This window comes from Lissotriton vulgaris, chromosome 9 (assembly GCF_964263255.1).
Source record: "Lissotriton vulgaris chromosome 9, aLisVul1.2, whole genome shotgun sequence".
In the NCBI taxonomy this organism is placed as follows: Eukaryota; Metazoa; Chordata; class Amphibia; order Caudata; family Salamandridae; genus Lissotriton; species Lissotriton vulgaris.
In genome coordinates, this window is record NC_141697.1 from 817,052,519 (window position 1) to 817,079,617 (window position 27,099).

The window sequence follows — 27,099 nt, forward strand, 5'->3', positions numbered from 1 at the left end:
TCATTGAGGAGGCCGGGGACCGCTGGCCAGGGATCGTCTGCCAGCCATCCCTGGTGATACAGCGCTGGCGAGGTGTGAATGTTCCGTCGTCCGTAGCAGTGATACCCAGCACCCCACATGTATCCTGAAGGGAACGCAGCTGATGTAGAGTCCCATTCCACCGGAAAATAAAGCAGAAAGGGTGCCCCCAGGAGTATTGAGTGCCATGCTCTCGAAGAAAATCAGTCGCAATTTTAAAGACCTTGCGTTTCTGCAGGGTGGATGCTGCGAGATCCTGGTAGAGTGCCACCCGGTGGCCCCTAAATTCCAAGGACGATCTCTTCCGTGCCTCGCGAAGTATTCGTTCCTTCAGGGGATAATCCGGCAGGAAGGCCAAAATGTCAGGGGGGGGGGTGCCGAGGTCCGGCGCTGCAAGCCCACTCTGTGCGCCCTATCGATCCGAATGGGGAAGTCGGCCGATTCACCCAGCACCTCTCTGAATAAGTCCCGCAGGTACGCAGCCACGTCCTCCCCCTCTTCTCGGGAAGGAACTCCCCGGACTCGGATGTTGTTCCTCCGGGAACGGTTTTCAAGGTCCTCGGTATGTGACTGAAGATCAAGATGCTGGTCCCGGAGCCGTATAACCTCCTGCTGCAGCTGCGTGATCTCTTCGTCCCTGGCATGGCCAGCGCTTTCCACCGTTGCCACTCTCTCTCCTAGGCCATCCACCTCCCGGCGTATCTCCTGGACCTCACCCGCCACCTCCTGCTTGAGTGTTTGGAAATCGTCCCGCAACATGCTGAAGAGGGACTCAAGGAAGGATCTCGTGACCGGGGGCTCCCCTCCACTCGCTCCCTGGGAGCCACCCGAGAGACTCGGAGACGGCTGTCCCCTATCCTGTCTCGCGGCGTTCCTGCCCAACATGTCTGGCAGGGTGCGATCCCCTTTCTTGGACCCTTTATTGTTCGCCATTGAGTCTGCTAGGGCACCTTCTGGAACGTTCGGTGGGGCCTTGTCCAAGCCACTGGTCGACACTCAGGCCAGGCCGCTACTGCCCTGCACCCTACCACCAACAACCTAGGGGGCCGGCCCATACTGCCAGCAGGCCTCCTCCGATGAGCAATGGAGCGGCCCGCCATCCGTTCAACCCGGGGACTGGCGTCCCACCCGAGTCTCCAGGCCCGACCGGCCCAATCCTGTTCCCTCGTCCACCACTGCCGACACCACTGGCGCGATTCTCTGCTCTCTTGCCCCCCTCGAACCGGTCCGGTATATCCTTCTCAGGTGCGTCAGCAGGGGGGACCGCGCCAACTTTCAGCATGCTACCGCAAGTCTGTGCAGGTCATTTCACACCAAACGCCTCCCTTCCAGCCCCTCAAAGGCGATGAGTCGGCGTCGGGCGAGGGGCCGACCCCGGGGGGATACAGGCAGCTGAGCCCCGCCACAGCCAGCCGCTAGAAAACCCACCGCTGCACCTCCGGAACTCCCGGAAAGGTAGGCCGCAGTCTCGGCGCCACGTGCGGGATCTTCCTGGGCAGCAACACTAAGTCTCTCGACCCTCTTCTCGGCACTTGCGAATCTGGGAATGCAGTCCCGCGCCCAGGGGGTCCTTCCGATGGGCTGTTGGGTGAGCGCCACGCCTCGTGACCTCTAGTGCCTCCGCAGTCCGGGGGCACAGGCAAAAGCCACGGCCTCGCGTAGTGCCTGGCCCCTGGGCTCCCTCCTCGGATGCCCCGCCTCCGGGCGCCAAGCTGCGCAGCTCCTCGGGGTTCGCCACAGGGTGGGTTGCTGTGATGATGGTTGGGGTCGGGTGGGAAGAAACAGCGGCCCCTCTGCTGTTACCAAGGTAGACGGCCGCCAAAACCAAGCTCCGGCTCCACCTCCGCTCCGGGCCTAGGGCCCTCCTCGTTTCCGGCGAGGACTCCGGGACCGTTCAGCCTCCGATCCAGGCAGTTTCCGCCCTCACAGCCGCCACTCCGATGTCCGGCGCTTATATCTCGCCAAGTGCAGCGTCCCGGGGGGGAGACCAGCGCTAGATTAGTAGGTTAAGGGCCCAGGGCCGGCGGGGCTCACAGCGAGTGCGACCACTCAGCCAGCCATCTTGGCCACGCCCGCAGCATCTGCTTTAAAACAAAAAGTCCCACCCCATCATTCACCTTCACAAAACAAATGATAGCCACTGAGAAAATATGCCACCTCTTCCAAGAAGCAGGGGCTGTCAGTCAGTACAAGAAGACTGTGGAGAGTAGTTAATCCCACAAGAGTGGTAGGCTCCTCTACTAAATATTAAAGTCTTCTGATAGAGAGTTAAATGCCCAACCAGTTTGTGGGTGAGCAACATGACAGACAAGCAATGCCAATGCCCCTAGGGCAGGCTTTAGTGGAATGTTGTGTGGTAATGTGAAGCATTACAAGTGAATACCATGGGAAGAGATGTGTATTTGTCGGGAAGCAGAGAGCTGTAGACTGATATCGGTGGAGGTTAAAAGTTCAGGTGACAGTTGCAGTGTCATGCCATGTAGGTTAATGACTGCCCTCCTTCCATCTGTGCTGCTGCCAGAGAAAAACAATATCAATTATCTAGTTATTTAAGACAATTTAATAGCATTTGAATGCAGTGGGTGTGCCCCTGAAAGTTCAAGCTTAGGGAGCTGCATAAAGAAACAAAATGACTTCAGCTGCATGGAGGACAAGCCCTTTTTTTGTGGAAGCGCACAAATTCTTCTCAAACAAAGCATGTACTCCTGCTTCCCAACAAGTGAGTGGGGCCAAAGCCCTTCTGTATTTATGCCCATATAATTGTCTGGCCACAGCTGCCCTGTCAAACCAGACCCACAAAAATGGTATAGCCCAATTGCATAAAATGAGGGTTATCATGAGTTACTTTTATGATTCCAACCTAAAAGTCAAAGACCCTCAAGCCCTGTAATTAACCTATTGACCCCTATATTGAGTGATTTGTACTGTGTTACCAAAACAAATAATAGGAACAAAATTAAATTTTCAGGCTACAGTGTTAACAAGTAAGTGGTAAGTCAATTGGTCTGACTTTTTAAAAGCAATGCTTACCTTTTCGCTTTGTATGCTATAAATAATCTAGGGCAACTTCAATTCAATAGAGAAATCAGAACATGTCAAATAATAGTAGTGACACTAAAATTTAGAAAAGTACAAAACAGTTTATTTATTATATATAATTTGTATGTAGGTATAAAAACATGATAGATATGATCCCTTATCGCAGAACCTTGAAACTTTGTAGCACCGCACCGTGAGAAGTTCTTTGTACTTGTGTGCCTGAGTGCCCTTATTGCAGAATCCTGGTTGCACCGCGAGAAGCCCTTGTTGCGGGCAGTCGCATTCTGGAACTTTTCTTCCGGTCCCTGACGGTCCCCGTAAGGAGGACCAACGGGTGCAGGAGCGCCATAAATCACATGGAGGGGCCCAGCTGTGCGGGACGAGCGCGGGGACGCCGACCGAGGTGAAGACAGGGCCAAGACGGCCCCATCTGAGCCCGTCAGAGGCCGGACGAGACTGGGCTGGGCCCAGCCTCTTGGTTTTTGAATCGTGAGAACCCGAGTCCATCTGAGGGGAAGTTCATACCAACAGCACAAGTAACTCTTTCACTAATTATTACTCTTGGTCGTTAACCAGCATAAGGGGGGATACACCCCATTAACTGTCTACCAGTGCATAAGTTTTAGTTCTCATATGTTATAAGGGCATCAATACTCCTTAATGTATGCGTGCTGGTGGAGGGAAAAGAGACTGGTGGGGCCGGTGTAATTCATTTCATTGCATAGATTGAAAAGAAAACAAGAATGGGGAAAAGAAAGTTGCCAAACGCACAGCACTCAACAGTAAAAAAATCCATGGGTGATGTACAGCAAACACTACTGAGTTACCTTACCGGAGCAATGGGAGTATTAGACAAACAAATATCCTCCGTAGAAGAGTCAATAGTGGCAGGCTCGACATGACCTACCACCGAACCAGTTAGAGAGACAGAGACATCAGAGGTTGCAGGGCAGAGACTAAAGGACTGTATATCTCAGAATGGTTGCATTCAAAATATATCAGATGAAATAACATTTAGTGACTCTGACTCACTCTTACAACTTACACAGTAAAAGAAAACAAATCTGACCGTAACAGACAAAAGGAACAATGAGACCGAAGGAGGGGCAGAACATATAAAAATAACTTAGAGCTTTGCCTCTACCATCCCAAAACAACTTAAGCAGGGGAAAAAAGAATGGGGATAAGAAGAGGTTCCTGGAAATGTAAAGATGAGCCCCATAGAAAGACCAACCTCCAGGGTAATGATTCAAAAAATCTAACGTTGCTGGTTGAAAGACTAGGGGCCCGAGGTAGGTAATTCCTATTTACCTACTCTTAAATACCGAATCATACCGATGCTGTATTTAAGAGTAGGGAAATAGGAAGGGGGCAGATGTAGGTAATTCTTATTTTAGAATTACCGAATCTGTAAGCTTCGGTATTTACCGATTCGGTAAATACTGAATCGGTATTTCCTATTGATTCCTATGGGCCTTGAAGCCCATAGGAATCAATGAGAAATACCGATTCGGTGTTTACCGAATCGGTAAATACCGAATCCTGCAAGGGTGAACGGGGTGTCACTTTGACACCCTGTAGCATCCCAATTCCAGGCTTGTGTGCCATGTGGCACACATACATGCCCTAAGGGCATGTCTGTGTGTCACATGGCACAGGTGTGCATGCACAGATGTGCATGTACACCTGAAATCAGTATTTTACCACCCAATTGTATTGGGTGATAAAATACCGAATTCTGAAGGCCTGTAGCACTGTAAACAGTGCTACTTACATCTGGGATTTATCGAATCGGTAAAATTACCGATTCGGTATTTTACAGAATCGGTAAATTTACCAATTCGGTAAATTTACTGATTCTGTAAAGTAATGGCCCCTACATCTCAATCACCAAATACCGGTCAGTAACGGCCGAATTCGGCCGTTACCGACCGGTATTTGGTGACCTACGAGTCTCGCGGGATAAAATGGGGGAAAGAATATCTTTAATAGAAGCCTGTCTGATGAACCATTTACACAGGGGAAGTAGCGAAAAACAAATACACATTGATCTTAGCAAGGGGGGAATCGATAACCGAGAAACAAGTAGGACTGCTGACACGTTAATAACTCATCTACACACATCTCAAATAAAAGAGGTTGTAAACCCCAGTCAGGGTAATTCCCATGAAAAAACTTGAGTGCCCAACTCAGACACCCATCCACTCAACACTACCGGTCAGCCTTTTAATACCAAAGAGAATAGGGGTAACAGTACAGATAAAACCTCAGAGCACAGGCCCAACTATCCTACTAGCAATCAACAGATAGTGTCGCAATCAGGGACATCATATCCAAAAGTACACAATGATTATCTCAGTAGAGACCAATATTTAGACCTACCGCCAGCAGCAAAACTGTATATGGTCATTCTAGCAAAAGTACCAAAACTGGGCATTTCAGAAAATGAAACCTGGCAAACGCTTAGAAACAAAGCACTACACTGGCTAAGTACGAAGGTCCGGCTCAATGAACAGCTCTTTATTGATTTACTATGCTCTCGAGTTTGGAAGAGATAGACTGACGGGATGAGACACAGGAAACACAGTCAAAGAACGTAATAGGATCTATCCCTCTCGGTCCACACCGTGTAGACCCTACTCCGAAATCCAGTCCGTAAGGATCACACTTAAAAAATTACTACTTATTGCTACCACAGGGCATGGGCACAGACAACAACCCGGCCAGTAGCAGGGTAATAGCAAATCTTAGTCTGGAGATAGATCAGGGAACAATCCCGGTCATGAGTTTAGTTGCATATCAACCTATGTCCACTATATCTGATTTTAAACAGGAACCTGCCACCAATGAAGCTAGTCTCATAATTCTATATTGGAATATAGCGGGCCTACGGTCGAAATTAACTAAGTACATATGGCATGATTTTGTGAGGAAATTCAATGTCCTTTGTTTCCAAGAGACCTGGGCCGCCACTAAAATTCATATCGAGGGATATAAGTCTTATCATACCCCAGCTATTCCATCTGCTTTTGGGAGGGCTAAGGGGGGGTCTGACAGTATATATTTGTAATCTGTTGACGATAAAGGAAATATCTATTGTAAAGTCAGAACCTAATTATCAAATAATAACCCTCAAGATGAACAAGCAAAGCATGTATGTATTGGTAAATTTTTATAACAATGTACAGAACGAATAGTTGGTTGATGTTTTAAAACAACTCAGAAATGCTTTACTAGAAATTCAGAATAACTGCATTTAAAATGTTTTACTTATTTGGGGGGGGACTTTAACCTCCCTTTTGTGTACAAAAAATAGTCATTTAACATGTGGCCTGATCAATGAGGATAATAGTAATCTACCCCATTTTTCCCACATAATCAATGGCGACTGTTTAAATGAGATTTTATTTGTTCTGGAAATAGGTTTTGCAAATACACTGTTCTCCCCTCCAATCCCATTTACATAGACCTTCAATGGTAGAGGAGCAAGTACAACCATAGATTTTATCCTAATCTCAAACAGGTATGCCCCCCCGTTTGCTGAATTTTGGCATGCATAAACACGCTATTAGTGACCATTTTCCAATGAGTGTGTCATTATCCTGCCCGCAGAAAATAGGTAGAGGTGAGAATAAGAGGATGTACGGACCCAAAAAAATTGGTAATTGATTAAGTAAATGGGTATTCCCTAAAATGGGATAAAGTTGAACCGCATGAGTTTACAAAAGCAGTGGTTAAACAATCTTTAAACTCCCTCATGAAGTGTTTAGATCTTTCCACTCCACACCAGGAAGTCCTAAAAACCTATGCAGAAATAACTAATGAAATTAAGGAATCACTGAAATTCCAATTAAAACAGAGGAATAATGGTAAGCTTGACTCAGTCTTCTCCTCCAGCAAGTACATCTCCTTTTGCCACTCCACCGGACTTCATTGGACTGATCACAGCTGCGTCCACTTCAGCTTCAGAAAAACCACAACCCACCACCACTCACAACAGGTTCCTCGCAGGAGCTGGAACAAGCTCACCGCCTCCCTCAGCCAGAACCCTCCCGCCAGCACAACGGACCCCAACGAAGCAGCCAGCAACCTCACACAGTGGCTCACCAACTGCGCAGATGACCTTGCACCACTGAAGACCCCCCCAACAGACCCGGAAGCAAGAAAGCCTCTTGGTTCACCGACGAACTTAAGAACTCCAAGAAGAACTGCCACACCCTCGAGAAAGCCTGGTGCAACGACCAGACCACAGACAACATGACTGCCGTCAAGCACGCCACCCGAAAACACCACCAGATGATCCGCACCACCAACAAGACAGCATTCAAAAAACGACTGGACAACAACGCCCACAACAGCAAGGAACTATTCAGCATCGTCAAAGAGCTCTCCAACCCCAGCGCCGGAAACAACAACATCACTCCCTCGCAAGACCTCTGCGACTCTCTCGCCTCGTTCTTCTACCTCAAGATCGCCGAAATACACAACAGCTTCGGCGCACCTACCATGCACCCAACCACCGAACCAACGCCCCCCACCACCACCCTCTGCGCCTGGACCTCGGTCAGCACCGAAGACACAACCCGCACAATGAACACCATCCACTCCGGATCCCCTACCGACCCCTGCCCCCACCACGTCTTCAACAAGGCCAACTCCATCATCGCACCCCAACTCCGGGACATCATCAACACCTGCTTCAACACCGCCACCTTCCCGGAGAGCTGGAAGCACGCCGAGCTCAGCGCCCTCCTGAAGAAACCAACAGCTGAACCCACCGACCTCAAGAGCTTCTGCCCCATCTCGCTCCTCCCTTTTCCTGCCAAAGTCATCGAGAAGATCGTCAACAGACAGCTGGCCGCCTTCCTCGAGACGAACAGATCCCTCGACCACTCACAGTCCGGCTTCCGAGCCAACCACAGCACAGAGACCGCCCTCATCGCAGCCACTGACGACATCAGATCCCTGCTCGACAATGGGGAAACAGCAGCCCTCATCCTCCTGGACCTCTCCGCAGCGTTCGACACTGTCTGCCACCACACCCTAGTGCAGCGCCTCAGCAACCTCGGAATCCAAGAGAAGGCACCAGTGGATCATCTCGTTCCTCACCGGAAGAACCCAGAGAGTCCACCTCCCCCCATTCAGATCCGAGGCCACCGAAGTCTGCGGCGTACCACAAGGATCATCACTCAGCCCCACCCTCTTCAACATCTACATGAGCTCTCTCCCAGCCATCGCACGCCAACACAACCTCAACATCATCTCCTATGCCCACGACACCTAGCTGATCCTCTCCCTCACCAACGACCCCGCCACCGCCAGAACCAGCCTACACGAAGAGATGAAAGACGTCGCCGAGTGGATGCAGAACAGCCGCCTAAAACTGAACTCAGACAAGACGGAAGTCCTCATCCTGGGATCATCGCCCTCCGCCTGGGACGCCTCCTGGTGGCCCCTGCCCTGGGCACCACTCCCAAGCCAACGGACCACGCACGTAACCTGGGCTTCATCCTGGACTCCTCCCTCTCGATGACCAGACAAGTCAACGCCGTCTCATCATCGTGCTTCAACACCCTGCGCATGCTCCGAAAGATCTTCCGATGGATCCCCACCGTAACCAGGAAGACGGTCACCCAGGCACTCGTCACCAGCCAAGTGGACTACGGAAACACCCTCTACGCCGGGACCACGGCCAAACTTCAGAAAAGACTCTTAACACATCCAGAACGCCTCCGCACGTCTCGTCCTGGACGTCCCCCGACACAGACACATCTCTGGCCACCTGAGAGACCTGCACTGGCTCCCCGTCAGCAAGAGGATCACGTTCAGACTCCTCACCCACGCACACAAGGCTCTCCACGACATGGGCCCCAAGTAACTCAACAGCCGCCTGACCTTCTACACGCCCACCTGCCAGCTACGATCGACCAGCCTCGCCCTCGCCGCTGTACCACGCATCTGCAGAGCCACCGCTGGAGGAAGAACCTTCTCCTACCTTGCAGTCAAGACTTGGTACTCCCTCCCCATCCACCTTCGGCTGACCCAGGATCATCTCTCCTTCAGGACCTGGCTTTTCGAGCAGTAACAAACCCCTCTCCCCCAGCACCTTGAGACCCTCCCGGGTGAGTAGCGCGCTACACAAATGTTATGATTGATTGATTGATTGTAAGCGTAAGGGATGGTTTAACAAGAATTGTACAAAAGCAGATACAGATTTAAGATCCGCATTACACATAAAGGACAGGGATAGGTTGGAGATCAGAAAGCTCAGAAAGGTATATAACCAGGCTGTGAAATTAAGGAAAGGTAAGGGGAACTAAAAAAAGAGTCCTGGGCAGAGCGACACAAAGCTAGTATTAATAAGGATAGTACTGCCTTTTGGCGAGGGGTTAAATCTCTGTTTCTTGTGGTAACAGGAGATACACCCACTGTAGCCAGCATCCCGATGGAGCAGCAGGCTGGTGCCGTGAGGTGTTCGCAGTAAGAAAGGAGATTTCATACTTGTGTAAATACATGGTGATGCAACACTGGCACACCAGATGAAAGAAACCCCGGCGACTTTGGGCCATGGGACGTTTTTGAATAGTGACTGGTGAGCCAGGCTTGGCTCCAGTTTTAGGTTGCATTACAAAGTCCTGATGAAGACTCGCAGCTGAGGCTTCAATTCCATGCACGCAATCTTGGATTCAACCTCGACTCCTCCCTCTCCATGTACAAACAGGTCAACGCCGTCTCCTCCTCCTGCTACAACACCCTCTGCATGCTCCGCAAGATCTACAAGTGGATCCCGACCGAAACAAGAAGAACGGTGACACAGGCCCTCATCAGCAGGAGGCTGGACTATAGCAACGCACTCTACGCCTGATTCCCAGCCAAACACCTACGACGACTACAGCGCATCCAAAATGCCTCCGCCCGACTGATCATCAACGTCCCCCACCGCAGCCACATCACCCCCTACCTGAGAAACCTACACTGGCTCCCCGTCAACAAGAGGATCACCTTCAAACTCCTTACGCACGCACACAAAGCACTCCACAACGCCGGCCCAGCCTACCTGAACAGCAGATTCAGCTTCCACACTCCTCGCCGCCAGCTCCGCTCTGCCAGCCTCGCCATCGCTGCCGTCCCCCGCATCCAATGAACAACCTCAGGCGGCAGATCCTTCTCCTACCTCGCCGCCAAGGCCTGGAACACCCTTCCTACCCACCTACGGCAGACCGAAGACCTACTCGCCTTCAGAAGACTCCTCAAGACCTGGCTCTTCGAACAGTAGCGAAGTTTCCACCCCCCCCCTAACTCCCCCCCCCCCCCCCCCAGCGCCTTGAGACCCTCACGGGTAAATAGTGCGCTCTAAAAATAGATTGATTGATTGATTGATTGTTTGCACAGTCGAGTCGAAATGTCGACGCTCCCCATCTGATCAAGACCTGTACCTACATCTTTCTATTGTCCCTCCTTTGTATATTGCATTGAATGCACATTCAAGTTTACAGAATTACATGTAAATCATTGATGGACAGGCTTGGACGAACTGGTTTCTATTACCAGCATCTGTAAATAACTAATTGAATACCTTTTACTCTGTGATTCACCCGTTCACTACCCTACTCCAACACTTTCCTATCCCTTCTTCCCTTTTTTTGCGCGCAACCTATATGTTGATTGTCATAAATAGGCCTGATTTGCTCTAAAAATAAAACAAATCGTATTAAGTACACATTTTTTTGGGTTTGTTTTGATGTCTGGTTTATCAAATCGATATGGATGCATAAATATTGGTATTGTGCATGCATAAATTTCGTTTTTAGGTTATTGATTAACCATGTTGTAAATGTATATAAACGCAATTTGCAAATAACTTCCAAACGGTTGGTCATGGATCATTGTTTTCATTCCCGCATTGCGCTCAGGTCCATCCTGACTTTAAGGGCTTCCCCATTATCAATACTGGGTACTATCGAGCCAGGCCTTAATTTGACCCTTCTCACTGGAAAATACGTAAACGCGAAAGGGGGAAAATTGTACCTGGCCATCGTTGACCTGACGGCTGCATTCGATTGCATAAGTCACGGTAAATTATGGAGAACTCTGGAGGTAATGGGTGTGGAAATCCCCATAATTAACTTTTTAAGAGAACTTTATGGAAATGCAATTGCTAGGCTGCGTTTTGGCCTTAATGGGGAGTGTACGGGTCGTTCAAAGTGGAGAGGGGGTCAGGCAGGGTTGAGTCCTGGCACCCTTCCTTTTTACACTCTATACACATGGTCTGGAACAAGCCATGTTGGAAGGGTTCCTGGACCTACCACTGCTGCAGAAACGCCCAATAGCCGCCCTACTCTACGCAGATGCCGCCGTAATTCTGGCTCAGACATTGATAGGGTTACAACGTGCTCTTAATTTATTTATTTATTTTTGATATTTATAAAGCGCATACAAAGGCCCGCGGGCGTCTCGGCGCTGAGTATCTGAATTGTTTACCCTGAAAGAAATGAGCAGGATTTATTGATTAAAAAGCCAGGTCTTAAGTTGTTTACGAAAAGACCATAAGGATGGACTGGCTTTAATCACTTGTGGCTGAGTGTTCCACAACTTTGGGGCCGATACCAGGAATCTTCTGTCACCCCATGAGACCGTTTTTGTACGGGGTACCACATGATCGCCTGAACAAGATGAACGTAGTGTTCTGAACGGACGATAAGGAATCAAGTTGCGGATGAGATATGCTGGTCCTTGATTATGCAATGCTTTATACACAATGCACAGAGTCTTGAACTTTATCCTGTTTTTAATGGATAGCCAATGCAGCTCTTTGATGGTATTAGAGGCATAGTGATGTTTGGGAATATTTCCCAAAAGCCTTGCAGCTGAGTTTTGTATTATTTGCAGTTTGTTCAAGACTCCTTCCTGTGCGTTGAGGAACAAAGCATTCCAATAATCCAAAGTGGACAGCACAAGGGAAGTGACTAAAGTTTTACCGGCTTTATCAGGTAGAAAAGGGAGAATTTTTTTGATAAGCTTCAGTTTGAAAAAGGCTGAGGAGGTAATCTGGTTAGCATGTGGGTGAAACGTGAGACGGTCATCAAAGATGACACCCAAATTCCTCACTTTGCTAACAGGCTCGGGGGGGAGCCTAAGGAGGAAGGCCACCAATTGGATGACCACTCAGGTGTTAGTGGTCCGAAGATGACTACTTCCGTTTTATCGGAGTTTAGCTTTAAACAATTGGAGGCCATCCAACTCCCTATTGCTACCATGCCTGATTTAAGATCATCCGCTACTTTATAGCCATTGTTCTTGATGGCTAGAACCAACTGGGTGTCATCTGCGTAGGAAGTAAGGCTCATCCCATAAGCCCGAATGACATTGGCTAAGTCCGACACATAGATGTTAAAAAGTGTCGGACTTAGGGATGAGCCTTGAGGTACTCCACATGGCAGAGACATGGTGGACGAATGAAATGGTTCCATTGTAACTACCTGGGTTCTATCAGCCAAAAAGGAGGCCAGAAGTTTACTGGCAGTCCCTTGTACACCCAGGCCTTCAACACGGTCAATCAGAGTGGTATGATCGACCGTGTCGAAAGCTGCAGATAGATCAAGTAGTATCAAAACCGCTGTACCCCCAGTGTCACGGATGAGTCTAATGTCATCTGCTGCTTTGATCAAAGCCGTCTCTGTCCCATGACATTGGCGGAACCCAAACTGTGTTTCATCGAGTAAATTATGTTGTTCTAAAAAAGCAGAGAGCCGTTTGTTTATGGCTTTTTCAGCTATTTTGGCCAGGACTGGTAAATTGGCAATGGGCCGGTAGCTCTTAGGTTCTTCCATATCCAGCTGTGGTTTCTTTAAAAGAGGTTTTATAATGTTTTTTTTCAATCTTTCGGGGTAGATACCTGTATTAAACATGGCATTACATATGGAAGATATGGCCGGAATAACCGCATCTATAACTGGCATTAGGACTTTGAAAGGGCATGGGTCAAGTACTGAGCCCGATCTGATGGTAGATATAATATCCATGGCCTGTGAATCAGAAATTTCAGCAAATTGAGTGAGCGTGGGTCCAGTATGTGTATCGGGTATTATCTTGGAAGGACTTTTGGTTTTGATGGCAAAGGCGGAGTAAATATCGTTAACTTTGCTGAAGAAGAAGCTAGCCAATGTGTCACAAAGAGATTGTGATGGGGGTGGGGTCAGGTTGGGAGAGTAGCCGGCTAACTGCTTAGCAGTCTCATACAAGGTTTTGTTTGAGTTTTTTGCTATTTCTATTTTATGACTGAAAAATAGTTTCTTGGCTTCATCAATCATTTGTTTATATTTGGCTACCGTTTCTTTATATTTTGTTTTAGCCTCTTCGGCATAGTCTTTCCGCCAAATCCTCTCTTTCCGCCTGCACTGTTGTTTCTGTTGTCTTAATGCAGCTGAATACCAGGGGGCTGAAGGGGTAGATCTGTTACGGGATAGTTGCTTAACGGGAACCAGCGAAGATGCTGCTGCATCCACCCAGTCATAGAATTGAGAGGTGGCAGTATTTGGGTCTAGTGATAAAGAAGGCATGGAGGTGACTAATGAGGTTTTGAGGCTGGAGCTGTCTATATCGTTCCATGCCTATTACAAATACATGAAAAACTTAGACTTAAAAATAGCAAACAGAAGGATATCTATATAGAAAATACAAAGGTGGAGTTTACTAAAACATACCCTTATTTAGGTATCATAATTGATAATAAGGGCTCATGGCGTCAAGCAATAAAAGCCAGGAAATTAGTTTTTTTGAGGAAAAAAAGGGATCTGGTGAACTTCAATCAGAAGTTAGGTAGGAGACCTCCAGCGGAGATGCTCCAAATATACCGAGCTAAGTGCGTTAGCACAGCGACCTATGGGACAGGAGTTTGGAGATATGGTGATGTGAATGAACTCCAGAAAGTTGAGAATGCCTTTTTAATATATTTATTGGCAGTCTCACAAGGCACCTCAACATGTATATGCCACACAGAACTGGGATTACCCTACATCACAGACATAATAAAAGTCCACCAGGCCTTATTATGGCATCGTATCTGGTTGTCCCCAAGAACATAATTTAATCAGGAGATTTTGAGAGACAGTCTAGGTTTAGAGAAGTTTCTAAAGATTGGGTGGCTCAAGTACGTAAAGAACTTTCTGGCTGATCTGGGTTTACTAAATTACTATAAAAATCCAACATTGTTTGCTTCAATCCCCAGGCAAATCTTTAAACAACAATGTATGAGCCACATGGAGGCGCTTAGATTTGCTGCAGAGGCAAACAAGCAACAGTACAAAATAACTTAATGATGCAATTGAGTCTCAGTATTCAACCATATCTAACGTTTATCTCAAGTGGGTACAACAGATTTGTGCTAACATGCCTAAGGCTTGATGTGTTCTTCCGCTTGGTAAGCTTCCCAAAAATGAATGATTGGGCTAAAAAAACAATCAAATTGCCCCTGTGACGATGTCTCGCCCCAAACGTCAATGCACGTAATACTGTTCTGTAAATTTTATAAAGAACAAAGGAAAAAATGTATTAAACCATTTTTAAAAATATGGGGCATGAGACAAAGTCGCCCAGCCTACCTTGCACTGCTATTTTTTTATTCAGAATGTCTCACAACAAATATAGCTCAATTCTTGAAAACTTCTATCAGGCATAGAAAGCTTCTTTGAAGGATGTCCTATCATGAATTCTGTATTGTGATAAAGTTTTTTATTTCTTTTTTTAAACTATATATTAGACTTTTTAAATTTCCCTGCTTGTTTACAGTGCTCAATAATGACATTATGGAACTTTTAATCTCAACTTATATTTTAGCTAATTGTATAATATGATTGAAAAAATATTTTAATTACTGCTACAAATTGTGCTTTTATGTTTTTTTCTATTGCCATGTGAAAACCGAATAAAGTCGAATTGATTGATTGATTGATTGATAGATATGAAATTACAGACACAATAATTTGTGCAACATACTCACTGCATCCATCCATCACACATACATACCACAATCTGATGTTTGTTTCAATACTCAATCTATTTGATAATAATACAATTCATTTCTTTATGACGTCATTAATCAAAGACAAGCTATATAGAGTATAACAGAGAATCTGTTTAAACACAAGATTTTCAGGTGGTTTCCAAGTTGTCTCAACGCGTGTTTCGGCAGAAAACTGCCATCCTCAGGAGTTCCACCTCCAAATGTTATGATCAATTGGTAAGTATTTCAAAACGATGATGAAGCTGGTTAATAGTGGGTATTGGTCACAGACTCTAATATAGCTAGTAGTTTCAGGCCAGAAAAATCCAGTTTCGCAAAAGGTAATAGATACACCAATATGTTGATGGACCAGCAGGCCAAGGATCAGGTGGGATTCCTTCTAAATTGGATTTTTATTACAAGCTTATAGCAATGATGGCTATAGTGGTGAGGAGATTAGGATTCTTTTAGATGTCACAGGGTCCTCACGGGAGATAATCCTGACAGGCAGGGTGGATGAGGTGCTACTCCACTAGGTGCCACAATATTTACTAGATTTGTTCAATACGGACGCAAAGCAGACAGCTATAATCTGATGTCGGTCATCGTGAATAAAACAAATTGCTCTACTGGTGCTAGAATTTCGCTTTGTTAATACTTTTTTACTAGTTCTGTTCCTTATTGGCAAAAAGAAAGAAATGTGTCTATGTTGATGATGAACTACATCAGCAAAAAAATATATAACTATACAAAAATTTAAATTATGTGTGCATGTGTATGCATCATGACGCTACTGTGTCACAGCATAATGACATATAGGTTGCATGTGTCACCCCACATGCACCCACAGGAGGTGTGAAGCAGCAGCCATTGTGATTGTTTTAAATTTACGGTTCCAAGATGGTGAACGCATATTTTTGAGCGGTAAAATGTTCAAAAATCCTTAAAAGTCTGTGAAAGAGTGCATTAAGAAAGGACAAGGCTGGCAGAAAATTGCAATTTCCTTGACCTCTAAAACATTCAAAACAAATGCGAGATGGAATGGTGATGGAGAAATGGAGGAGCGGGTGGGTAAGGAAGTCAACATCTCCGAAGGACATGAGGAGCATGGGGGCACCTTAGAAGTTGGGTGGTTAAAAAAAAAAAAAAACTTGGTGGGAGGATCAACACTGAGAGCAGGGAAGGAATTTGAAGTTGGAAATAGCACACGAGGTGGAAAACAAGAAAATGCTGTCACATGGCCTATGGGGACATTGTCGTCTTCTTTAATTTAGCATGAGCACACTGCAGCTCGCCCACTGCTTTGCGCACGTTACTACACAACTTTGTTTTTGTAACTATTCCTATGGCAGTTTTCATATGAGAAATCATTGCTTTGTTCACTATCTGCAGGTTCCTGGCATTTAGTCTGAACATTGTGAGCAAGATCAATGCCCCTTGCTATTTTGTTCAGGTCAGGCCTTAGCACCTAGACAAAACATACTGAAGCAGCTGTTATTTGTGACAACGTACTTTGGTCTTATTGGAATGTATGAATAGGTAGCCCACTCTTAAGAGAGGGACCTTCCGAGGGAGAAGAGCGAGACAGCACCTATGATGTTGATCTGCCATCTATAGGCTAAGGCATGGAGACTGCTGACACTGCTGGAGTCACATGTGAGACGTGACTCGTTTCCGCTGTTTTTGAGCCTGACGGCAGGTCGAAAGACACAGCGCTGTACAGTGATTTCAAATGGAGTAATGATTTCGTATAAAGATAAACTATAGGTGCATCACCTATCATAGTGAGCACATGAAATCAGAACTTGGATTTGACTACGCATATTGGAGATAAACCACGTAGTTTTTTGAGTAATTGCAGACTTTTATGAAAAGTTGGAGACAAACTGTAGGTTGTCCTTGGGATTAATTTCATGTTGTGGAATGATACCTCACTAATTTGAAGTGCATGATATAATGATCCGGGTACATTTGTGACCATCTTTAGATTGGAGTATTTTGACTATTGCCCTGAGGAAGCCCTATTCAGGGCGGAACACGTTGGCTGCACTCTGGCTGCACTATTCCATCGCCTATGTCATATGTGGTCCAAGTATCCATTAAAGGATCGTATTCCATATCATTGAAGAGTCCGGATTGATTCGCTTGTTTTGGATTTGTGTATTTTGAAACACTTATGTTACCTCTCTGTGCTTTTTTAAGGTGACTTTAGTTGTGTGGTCTGTTGGCAGTGGACCAGGGAGGTGGGCAACTTTGACCAAAGATATAAAAGTGTGTCTGTAAATTGTGTATAGCTAGGCGGTGCGGCTTTTGATTATCCCTTACTGCCTTCTTTCCTATTTTTGTGTTATATTTTAATGTATTAGTGACAATAGCTCTTTGAGATCTCAAAATCACCTACAGAAATAAAGAGCTCTATTGTCCATGCTATAGCTCCACTCAAGGACAAGTTAGAAAATGGTCACTTCTAGATCTCAAGGAAATTTCTATTCTATTGTTGTATGAAAGCTCTGGTTCATTGTATGTTGTGCCTTTATGTCTTTATATTTAGAAGTGGAACAGCGCTTCCAAATCTTTTCGGAGAATCTTAAAAAGGCTCGTAGAATCCAGGAGATGGACAAAGGCACTGCAGAGTATGGCATCACTAAATTCAGTGATCTTACAGGTAAGTGTGATCTAGTTATATAAATATTTTAATTAATTGGGGGCCAGTGCTTAATTTGTAAAAGAATAAGTGCCAGGGCACAGTGTTTTGCTCATAAGACCGTGACCGCACTATCAAATGGCAGGGGTGCCGTATACCAAGACTGCTTCGTCTGGTTTCAGTCACAAGGAGTGCTTAATTTGTAAAAGAACGAGTATCAGAACACAAATATGTGTTCCAAAGCCCGCAACTAGTGCTATTAAATGTCAGTGTGCCAAATACACACCACTGAACACCACCTGCAACCACCAGTTTAAATTGAGCGCTGCTGACTAGGATTTGAGGCTTGGGCATGCTATGGAGGGAGCTACTCCTGCCCCAAGCAGGTATTTGGTCCTGTTCTGTAGACCGGCCAGTTCTGAACTTTGGAGGAAAACAAAAGTATATTTACCTTTGAGGAAACATCCAAGGAAGCTTTTAAGGCTCCAATCCAAAGGAGCAAAATTGAAGGTGGTTGGGCTGAGGTACAAATATAACCAGGAAAAAATAAAACACCAACAGCTGCAGAGGCATAATTTGGATTCTATACAAAACTCCCCACGAATATCCTGAATATCGGTAGCTTTTAGCAGCATAAGATCATTTTAACATATGGCATTAAATAGTGCCTACAAATGCTAATTTCCACTAGCAGGTTGACTAGTAATGCGTAAATGGCAGAGACATTGTGCCATGCTTCCCCAAGAGAGGTTGTGGGTGTACGGGCAGCAGACAGCTCAAAAAGGGCAGTTGGACTCCATCCCGGTTGAGAATTTTGTACGGTGCTCAAATCAGATTTGGATAGTGCTTGGTAGCAAGTAGGAGCAGGTGTGCAGAGATGCTCCAGTGTCTTATGAATGACTCCCAAGACTAAGGCATGTTTCTTCACCCCTTTATCATGAGCAAAGCCCTGCATATACACGCAATGGATGGGTGTAAAGGGATTTTCAAGCTTTCCACATAATGAATTTGCATACAAGTGGCCTAATTAAACATATGCATGCTGTAGTACACTTTATAGTACTACAAAATGTACTACAAATTGCAATTCATAAACAACACCTCCGTATTTCCAATGTGTGCGGAATTCTCCACCACAAATGCGAGTCTCCGCACACTTAAGTATACGTTTTTGTAATAAATGTGGGTGGGACTGGAGGGGCTGGGTGGGAAAAGGGGTAGACTTACTACAAAAGCAGATGGGGTTAGGGAGGAGTAAGAGGGGTTTAAGGAGGATCAAGGAATGTTTTAGTGAAGGATGTCACCCACCCACTCAAAAGTAAGCCAATTACATCACTCTAGGGGTGGAGACGTGGAAGGTACACTTTTGTAGTAAATTTCCAGACGGAGTTTGGGAATAGTGAAAGTAGTAAACTTACTCCAAAGCGTAAGCTTACTCCATAGTGTGAGTTACATCTGTGAATTAGGCCCAGTGGATCGAAGTGAGGCTTATTTTACATTTCCACTGGTTACCCTGGAAACCTGGTATGGATCTTACTCTCCTGAGCTGACAGTGGACAACCCGGCATGTGTAATATAAGCATGGATGCAAAACCTCATCCTTAGCAACAGGATATTTTTACATCTCTCCCTAATTTTAAATGGTTTTGAAGCTTCTCATTTACCCCAAATGTGCTTTGTGCCTTTTCTTCACAGATAGTTAGTACTATCTTTATACACTCACTAACCACAATATGTGGTTTGCTGCAAAATGAACATCAAGGTCTGACATGTAATTTTCAGCTCTTTTGGCATTTCATCAACCCACTCTGACGAAAACTCTCACAGAGTCCTTCCATAAGACAGTCCTTTTGAAGAGAAATAATTTTCTTGGCTGAGAATTATGGTTTGCTCTTTCAATTCTTATTTTGTTGTTTAGAGGATGAATTTCGGACATACTACCTAAATCCTCTACTGGCAAAAGTCCCAGCCCGGCCAATGAAACCTGCTACCACACCAACCAAAACGCCTCCTGAGGAGTGGGACTGGCGGGAGCATGGAGCTGTCACCGAAGTCAAGGACCAGGTGATTTTGGTTCTTGTGTTTTCTTTTTTTGTGTTTGAATTGTAGAGGAGCTGGTGCAGTCAGGGTCTTGTAGATCAAGATAGGTGGCTACAAGCAATGGTATCTAGATATTTAAGATACATGCCTACACAAAAACAGTGGATATGTAGGTTTAAACAGTGTTTGGGTTAGTTAGGTTGCTATGAGCTACAAAGCAGATGTTCTGCTGTCCGCACTTTTTTTCCAAACTCTTTCTAGTGTTCTCTTTTTAACTGTCTCAGAATTTGCTTCTCAAAATCATTAAGCTTGGTGAGTGAAATGATTCTGTGGCTGCAGCTCGAAGGCACTTAAACTAACGGAGGTCTTTTTAGGTCTGTTTGAAGAATGAGTTTGAAGGATTAAGAAATGTAAAGAGGCAGCCACTGGCAAAACAGAGTTAGAGGAGATTTGTACATTAGAAATATATCCACTGGTATTTGAACAATACATGAATTCTGAGCCTCTTTCCTAAGCAGGCGGGGTTGAGGAGGCACTTTTAATCTGTGAGAATTGACTTACTCTTTCTCCTGTAGAGTCTGGGTTTGTGGTTGAGCTTTGACTAAGAGAGTGCCAGAGATTCAAGTCTCTTGTTGGGGTCTTCCATGTTGACAGAGGCCTAAATAATCCGCTGTTACTCCACTAAGTGACACAAGGAGACAGATCAACATTTCTGGGCCATGGACACTAAGTGCATAGGGTTGACCAAGGATGCGACAGGCATCAGTGTGCCTTAAAACTAATGAGTAATCCAGATACTGTCTCTCTACTGTGGCAAAAGAGGGGATATATCGATTTAAGGATTGTGACTGCTGGCAGCAAGTAAGCAGATAATAAAGCTGAGTGACAGTGGGGATATACAATCACACAGTTTGGCCAAGAGGTGGAGCTGGGATTAGAACTCTGATCTCCTGGTTCCACAGCCGTCAATTTTGCTAGTAAACTGTATCCATGTTTGTGCGATTTGTTTGAATCGGCTCTAACAAATGCTTTTCAGTGTGCCGCACAAGCTTTTAACATATTTCTCCCACCGTTCCTCTCTTCCAGCGAATGTGCGGCTCTTGCTGGGCCTTCTCTGTCACTGGCAACATTGAAGGGCAGTGGTTCCTCCGTAAAGGGCAGCTCATCTCCCTTTCCGAGCAAGGTACTTGCTTCCTGTTGTTTGTTTTTTTGTTGCATATTTATATAGCGCGAACTCGACAAGAAAGTATTGGAACGCTTTACATGAGCACCGTATTAACATTACACATTCATGTATGGGGAGATTAAGTGATTTGGCCAGAATCACAGGATGTGGACACGACCCGAGGCTCGAACCCTGGTCTCCAGCACCAAAGTCGGCAGTCTAGCGGACTGACCACATCCTCTCCCCTCTTATTTATCGGAAAGGGAAATCTATGCTCTGCAGCACATCCCATTCACAATTCAGAATAGCAGAACAAAACATGCTGATGACCAGGGTACGGGGGTAGAAAATTAGGCCAGGCATCAAAATCAAAGTGGCCCACATTCCAAAAGTGTAGTAAAATCAACTGGCCTACAGTTATAAATCTAACAACTCTTGACTTATTAAAACATGCTGTGCGGGTGGTCTCTGAGGGGTGGGGAACCCCATGTATTTGTGATTGCTGCGGCACATACTGTGTTGTAATATTTCAGAAATGTGGCAGCGGAATTCACTATGTTCCTTCCCTATCAAAAAACATTGACACGTCTATGCTCTTCTACCCAGAAAATGTGATTAGTTCAGCCACCCTGCATGCTGCGAGATAAAAGCATTCACAACCTACACAATGATGCTCGCTACCGCCCCTAGTCTATAAAGAAGCTTACAGCGTGAGCTTACCCACAAAACTGGCTCATCACTCACCAAATCCGACCCATACAGCTACAAAACATACCCAGGCTCTGACCTGTCAGACTGGCCCATATGGTAATGCCAACTGACCCATAAAGAAAGCCCCCCTGACAGCGAACTCCAACAAGTGTTCAAGTTTGGGTAGTGATTAAATTGTTCTATGCCAGCATTTCCCAATATGTGTAAGAGACTCCTTTCTTAAAGCAAAAATACTGTACTCCCAATGTAAATTAAGTTTCTCCAGTAGGGGACTGGTAAGTCTCATGTCACCTCCAAATCGCCTAAAGGTGAACTTTGAAATCTTACTAAGGCTATATTGAAGGGCATCACATACTCATATAGGTGATTAATTTGTATACTATCTTGATTTTGCTGTTTGTCTCCGTCCTACCACCTGATTATATTCTACTTTCCGCACCTATGCAGCTAGCAAATTCAGTGCAAGATACCTTGCAAGTGCCTTTCTTTTCCATCAGCCCTAGGAGTCCTCTCTTCTTCTTCAATCAGCCTAACATCAGGTTATTGTGACATCAAATGTGGAGGAACTGTGGATGATTGTGCTGGTAAATATAGAGACCCTTGTGTGCCCTTCTATGTTTAAACAACATCACATCCATCCATGGTTTTTAACAGTAGCCCTATGGCGGTCTATTTTGGGCCGCTGCCTCCCTATTTGTGGACCGGCCAAATATCTACCACAAAAATGTCCTGTCAAATTCATTCAGCACATGTTCCTTAGGACTGAGGCCAGCGATGTCTTACCCATTCAAGTTGAGACTAGCAAAACCACATATAGCACTTTTCTAATTCCAAGCCAGCCCTCAGCAATGTCCACATGCTGTCAATGCTTCCTGGTGTCACAGGTAAAAAGGGAGTGCACTTCAACACTCATGGGCTGCTGCTGGGATGGGCCCTTACATCTTACAAGAAAGTCAATAAGCAACAGCCTTTGATCTATGAGATCACCACCCTTCAGTAACATCCTCTTGATGGATCCTAGTTAGTTCCCTATGTGGGCAAGCCTTTTCCAGGCAACATCGACTTCCATTGCTGCAAGCCTGAATGATGTATAACATTTCTTAGCGTGCTTAGTCTGTATGTTACATCATGGTTGATAGACAATTGGTTCGGGGTTGATATTATTAAACAAGCTTCTATTGTGGATTTTTATAAGTAAACAAATCGCCAAAATGAGTCCAGCTTGCCTGTAGATCTATTTAATTGATCAGCTGTGGTTCCTGGTTTGGAGTTTGCTGTATGCCTGTGCAAGGGGGTGCAACCTTTTTTTTTGTCTCGCCTAGCGAATGCAGTGCATGCGCTGCTTCACCTTGGCGAGACTCTATTGTTGTGGCTTTTGCTAGCGAAGGGAGACAAACCATGTGCGCGCACGGACATCCGATGTGCACGCGCAGGGCATCTCCTCATAGCTTTCTGTTCATGTGCGCGCGCACCGCACAGCGTCTCTTTTGCTCGCAGGCTTGTTAATTTGCTAAACGAGCGCACACACACTTGGGCCGTTTTCTTGTCTTAGGTCATGAAATAGCCTTTTGCACTGGCGGGAAGCTGGCAGGCCGTTAACATGTGAGGTAGACGTCCTCTTGTGCACAGGTGCTGAGCACATCGCATTGCCCAGATTATTTCAGATTCTGAACTTCATATGGCCGCTGCACTAGGACCCAGCATTTTTCGACCTTTGTGTGAGTTATGTTATGTTACGAACTTTTGTATTGCGCACAGCTGCCCCAGCTAAGGGGCGTCCTGGCGCATGGCAAGTAATAAGCAACACCTACAGGGAACATAACAGAAGAGGAGACAAAGGCAAATTATTCGAACAGAAAAGTTTTTAAAGCTTTACGGAAGGTTAAAAGATCAGCAAGCAACCGCATCTCGACAGGAAGAGAATTCCAGAGCTCGGCCGCTCTAACTCGGAAAGAGCGGCCGCCGACCCGACACAGCCTGTATCGGGGGATCACCGTAAGAGCTTGGCCCAAAGATCTCAGGGACCGGGTAGGCACATACCAGGACAAAAGGTTCGCAAGAATTTGAGGACTCCCACCCCTCAAAATCTTGAACGCCAAACACAGCGCTTTAAACTGGATTCTTGCCCTGATAGGCAACCAGTGCAGTGATCTCAATGTGCCGGAGACAGAACATGTTCGGGGTAAGCCAACTATGGCTCTCGCCGCGGCATTCTGAACACGTTGGAGGCGGGTAACCTCTGCCACATTGGCCCCTACCAAAAGCGAGCTGGCATAGTCCAGGCGAGATAACACTGTAGCCTGGACTATCAGCTGCCTGGTGCAGTGGTCGAAGAACTTCAAGACGGGACGCAGCGACCGTAGTATACCAAAGCAACAGGCCGCGGTTCCATTCGTATGGCCCACAAAACTGAGGGAGGGATCCATCCATACTCCAAGGTTCTTTAATTCTGTGACCGGAATGGGGGCCGGCCCCAGCTCCGCAGGCCACCACCTGTCCCCCCATAGTTCCGACCTCCTACCGACGTGGCACCTGGTACACAGAAGTACAGTTCAGGTGCTGTTTATCTGAATCTGCCTTTCCGATTACTCGAGGTGTGAACCTAGACCGGGGAGAATTGGTTTCAGGTATTTGTAACTGCATATTGGAAAATCAATTTAAATCCACAATCTGTTTAGGGATGAGCGCATATTTATTGTAAAGTTGATGCCTCGCATTAGCCTGTTTATTCATTGCTAGTATTTGCTACGTTGCATCGATGTCAAGTGGCACTTTTCAAGTAAAGATCTTCAAGGCAAGTGGTCACTACCTGCGGCCACCATAGCTCGAATCTCCAATCTTGGACTATTGCCTTCTCTTAATCAAGTCCCCACCAACACCGTGTCCTCACCTCCGACTAACTACTCTTCAACCCTGCCTCCAGCTGGCCCTTCCCCCACAGTAGTAACTGCTATGTATCTCAATACTAGATCGGCAGTCAAACATCAGCTCGACCTTTTCACTTTACTCGAATCTCATAAACCTGACCTGTTATTCCTCACCGAGACTTGGTTTTCGGACAGCTCCCTCCCCTCCTTGCTGGCAATACTTCCCCCATCCTACTACGCCATTCGTGCCGACCGTTTTTCCGGCAGGCCTGATGGAGGGGTCGCCCTGATCGCCCGTAAAGAACTCACGTTTCATCCTTTAGTCTCCCCTTCCTTGGGGTCATCAGACTGTTTAGTTGTCCGTTCAACTTCTCTTACCCCCCCACTCACGTGCGTCCTTATTTACCGACCCCCGTCCTCCCCCAAAACGTTTCTCCCCAGCTTCCAAGGCCTAATGGCGACTCTGGTAGTCAACCATTCTTCCATTATAGTCCTAGGAGACTTTAACTTCTGGCCCTCTGACCCTGCGGAATGTGCTACTTCCAAAGAGTTTTCTGACTCCCTTCAGTCGCTCAACTTCACCTCAGTCGTCAATGCCCCCACGCACAGGCTGGGACATATTCTTGACCAAATCTGGCACCGTGATTGCCCGGTCACCTCACTTTCCATTTCCCCTTGTCTTTGGTCAGATCACTCCCTGATCACCTTCTCTCTATCCCCCCTCTCACTACCTAAGCCCACTCCTGCGAGAAACGTCTGGGCACGATCATGGAACTGCGTTGATGTCGAGGCCCTATCTACCACCCTCTCCTCTTCCAGCCCCGACCTTACCGGGCTGCCCTCTTCTGGACAAGCAGAAGCTATCAGCTGCTGGCTGCGGGCTGGCTGCGACACCATCGCTCCTTTAAGGCGCATCTCATCTAAACGCCCCAAAGATGCTAACCGTTGGTTCTCGGACGATCTGAAGACCCAAAAACTTAATCTCCGCCAAGCGGAACGACAGTGGAGACGGAACTATTGTCCTGTTTCTAAAACCCGCTATACTGACCTTCTTGTTCAATACAAGAAATCCATACTGGAAACCAAAAAAACCTACTTTTCATCCAAAATCCAGTTTGCGGAGAACCGGCCAAGAGAAATATGCTCCATCGTCCAAGATCTCGCTTATTCCGACAGAGCCTCACTCAAACCTTCTCCCTCACAACCACTATGCGACTCCCTCAATTCCTTCTTCCTAGACAAAATCAGTAAGATTAAAGCTAAAATCCCCCCCCCCCCTTCCCCGGTCTTCACTGACCCCTGCTGTCCACCAGCTATAGCACATCTTGATTCAATTCCTCCCCTCACGACCGACTCACTCTCCTCCATCCTCCCGCTGGTTAAATCCGGCTCCCCGTTGGATCCTTGCCTGCTTATATTTTGAAGCAGATCTACTCTCACTGCCCATCACCGCCCTAACGCTTCTTAATAGCTCGCTGTCCCAGGGTATTGTTACCCCAGCGCTTAAGTCGGCAGTGATCATTCCGATCTTAAAAAACCTGGGGCGGATCCTTCGGATCCAGCCAACTACCGCCCCATCTCTCTTCTGCCTTTCTTGGCAAAAGTTTTGGAATGTCATGTAGTAAAAACCCTGAGTGAGTTTGTGGAAAGACATGGTGTTCTGGCCCCGAGACAGGTCGGTTTCCGCCCAGCTCATTCAACTGAGTCTGTAATAATATCTGTACTGGATAACCTACGACAAGGAATGGACACCAATCAACCTCAGGCCCTGATCCTTTTGGATCTTTCCACCGCATTCGACACGGTGGACCATACCATCTTACTTTCACGTGTCGAGGCGGCGGGAATCGGAGGGACAGCCTTGTTATGGCTATCCTCCTTCTTGAGCGGTCGGACTCAGGCGGTTCGCCTGGGTGAGTACTCAGCTGAATTTCGACCCATCCAGTGCGGGGTTCCCCAAGGATCCTCTTTGTCCCCCCTTTTATTTAACCTTTACATTGCCCCCTTATTTTTGCTTTACAGCAGCTGGAGGTCTCTGTGTACAACTACGCAGACGATCTCCAGCTCATCTTTTCCCTCTCTTCCTCCCCCGAGTCAATATCTAATTTTCAGTCCATCATGACTTTCATCCAGGACTGGATGAACTTCAACCACCTGAAACTCAATCCCGATAAAACGGAGTTGGTGTTGACAGGTGGTTGCTCCAGTCCCTGGTCCTCTTCTTTTTGGCCCCCTTCCTTAAGCTCCCCACCCACTCCTGTACCTTCCGTTAAAACTCTTGGGTTCAAAATTAACAATCAACTTTCCCTTCACTCTCAAGTCTCTGCCGTGGTATCCTCAGCCTTCCTCTCCCTCAGGACAATACGCAGAGTCTCACGATTCTTCTCCCCCGATGCGCTTAAGCTAATACTTTTGGCCATGGTAACATCTCGCCTAGATTACGGCAATGCCCTCTATCATGGCATGCCCGACTACCTCATGAGGCGTCTTCAATTGGTTCAAAACCAAGCCGCTCGGCTGGTTTTTAACTTACCAAAATCACACCACGTAACACCTCTCCTCTTCTCCCTGCACTGGCTCCCTGTCCGGCAGCGTGCCTTATTCAAGCTCGGCT

At 46.5% G+C, this 27,099-nt stretch overlaps 1 protein-coding gene across 1 annotated transcript in view; it reads left to right on the forward strand.

Moving 5' to 3' along the window:
- The window catches only part of CTSF (cathepsin F), a 429,275-nt gene that overhangs the window by 222,271 nt on the left and 179,905 nt on the right, over positions 1–27,099 (forward strand). Inside the window, exons 6-8 of the mRNA XM_086938552.1 lie at positions 17,610–17,723; positions 19,621–19,766; positions 20,829–20,925. Coding sequence (XP_086794678.1) covers positions 17,610–17,723; positions 19,621–19,766; positions 20,829–20,925 — 357 coding nt within the window. The remainder of the gene's footprint in view (positions 1–17,609; positions 17,724–19,620; positions 19,767–20,828; positions 20,926–27,099) is intronic.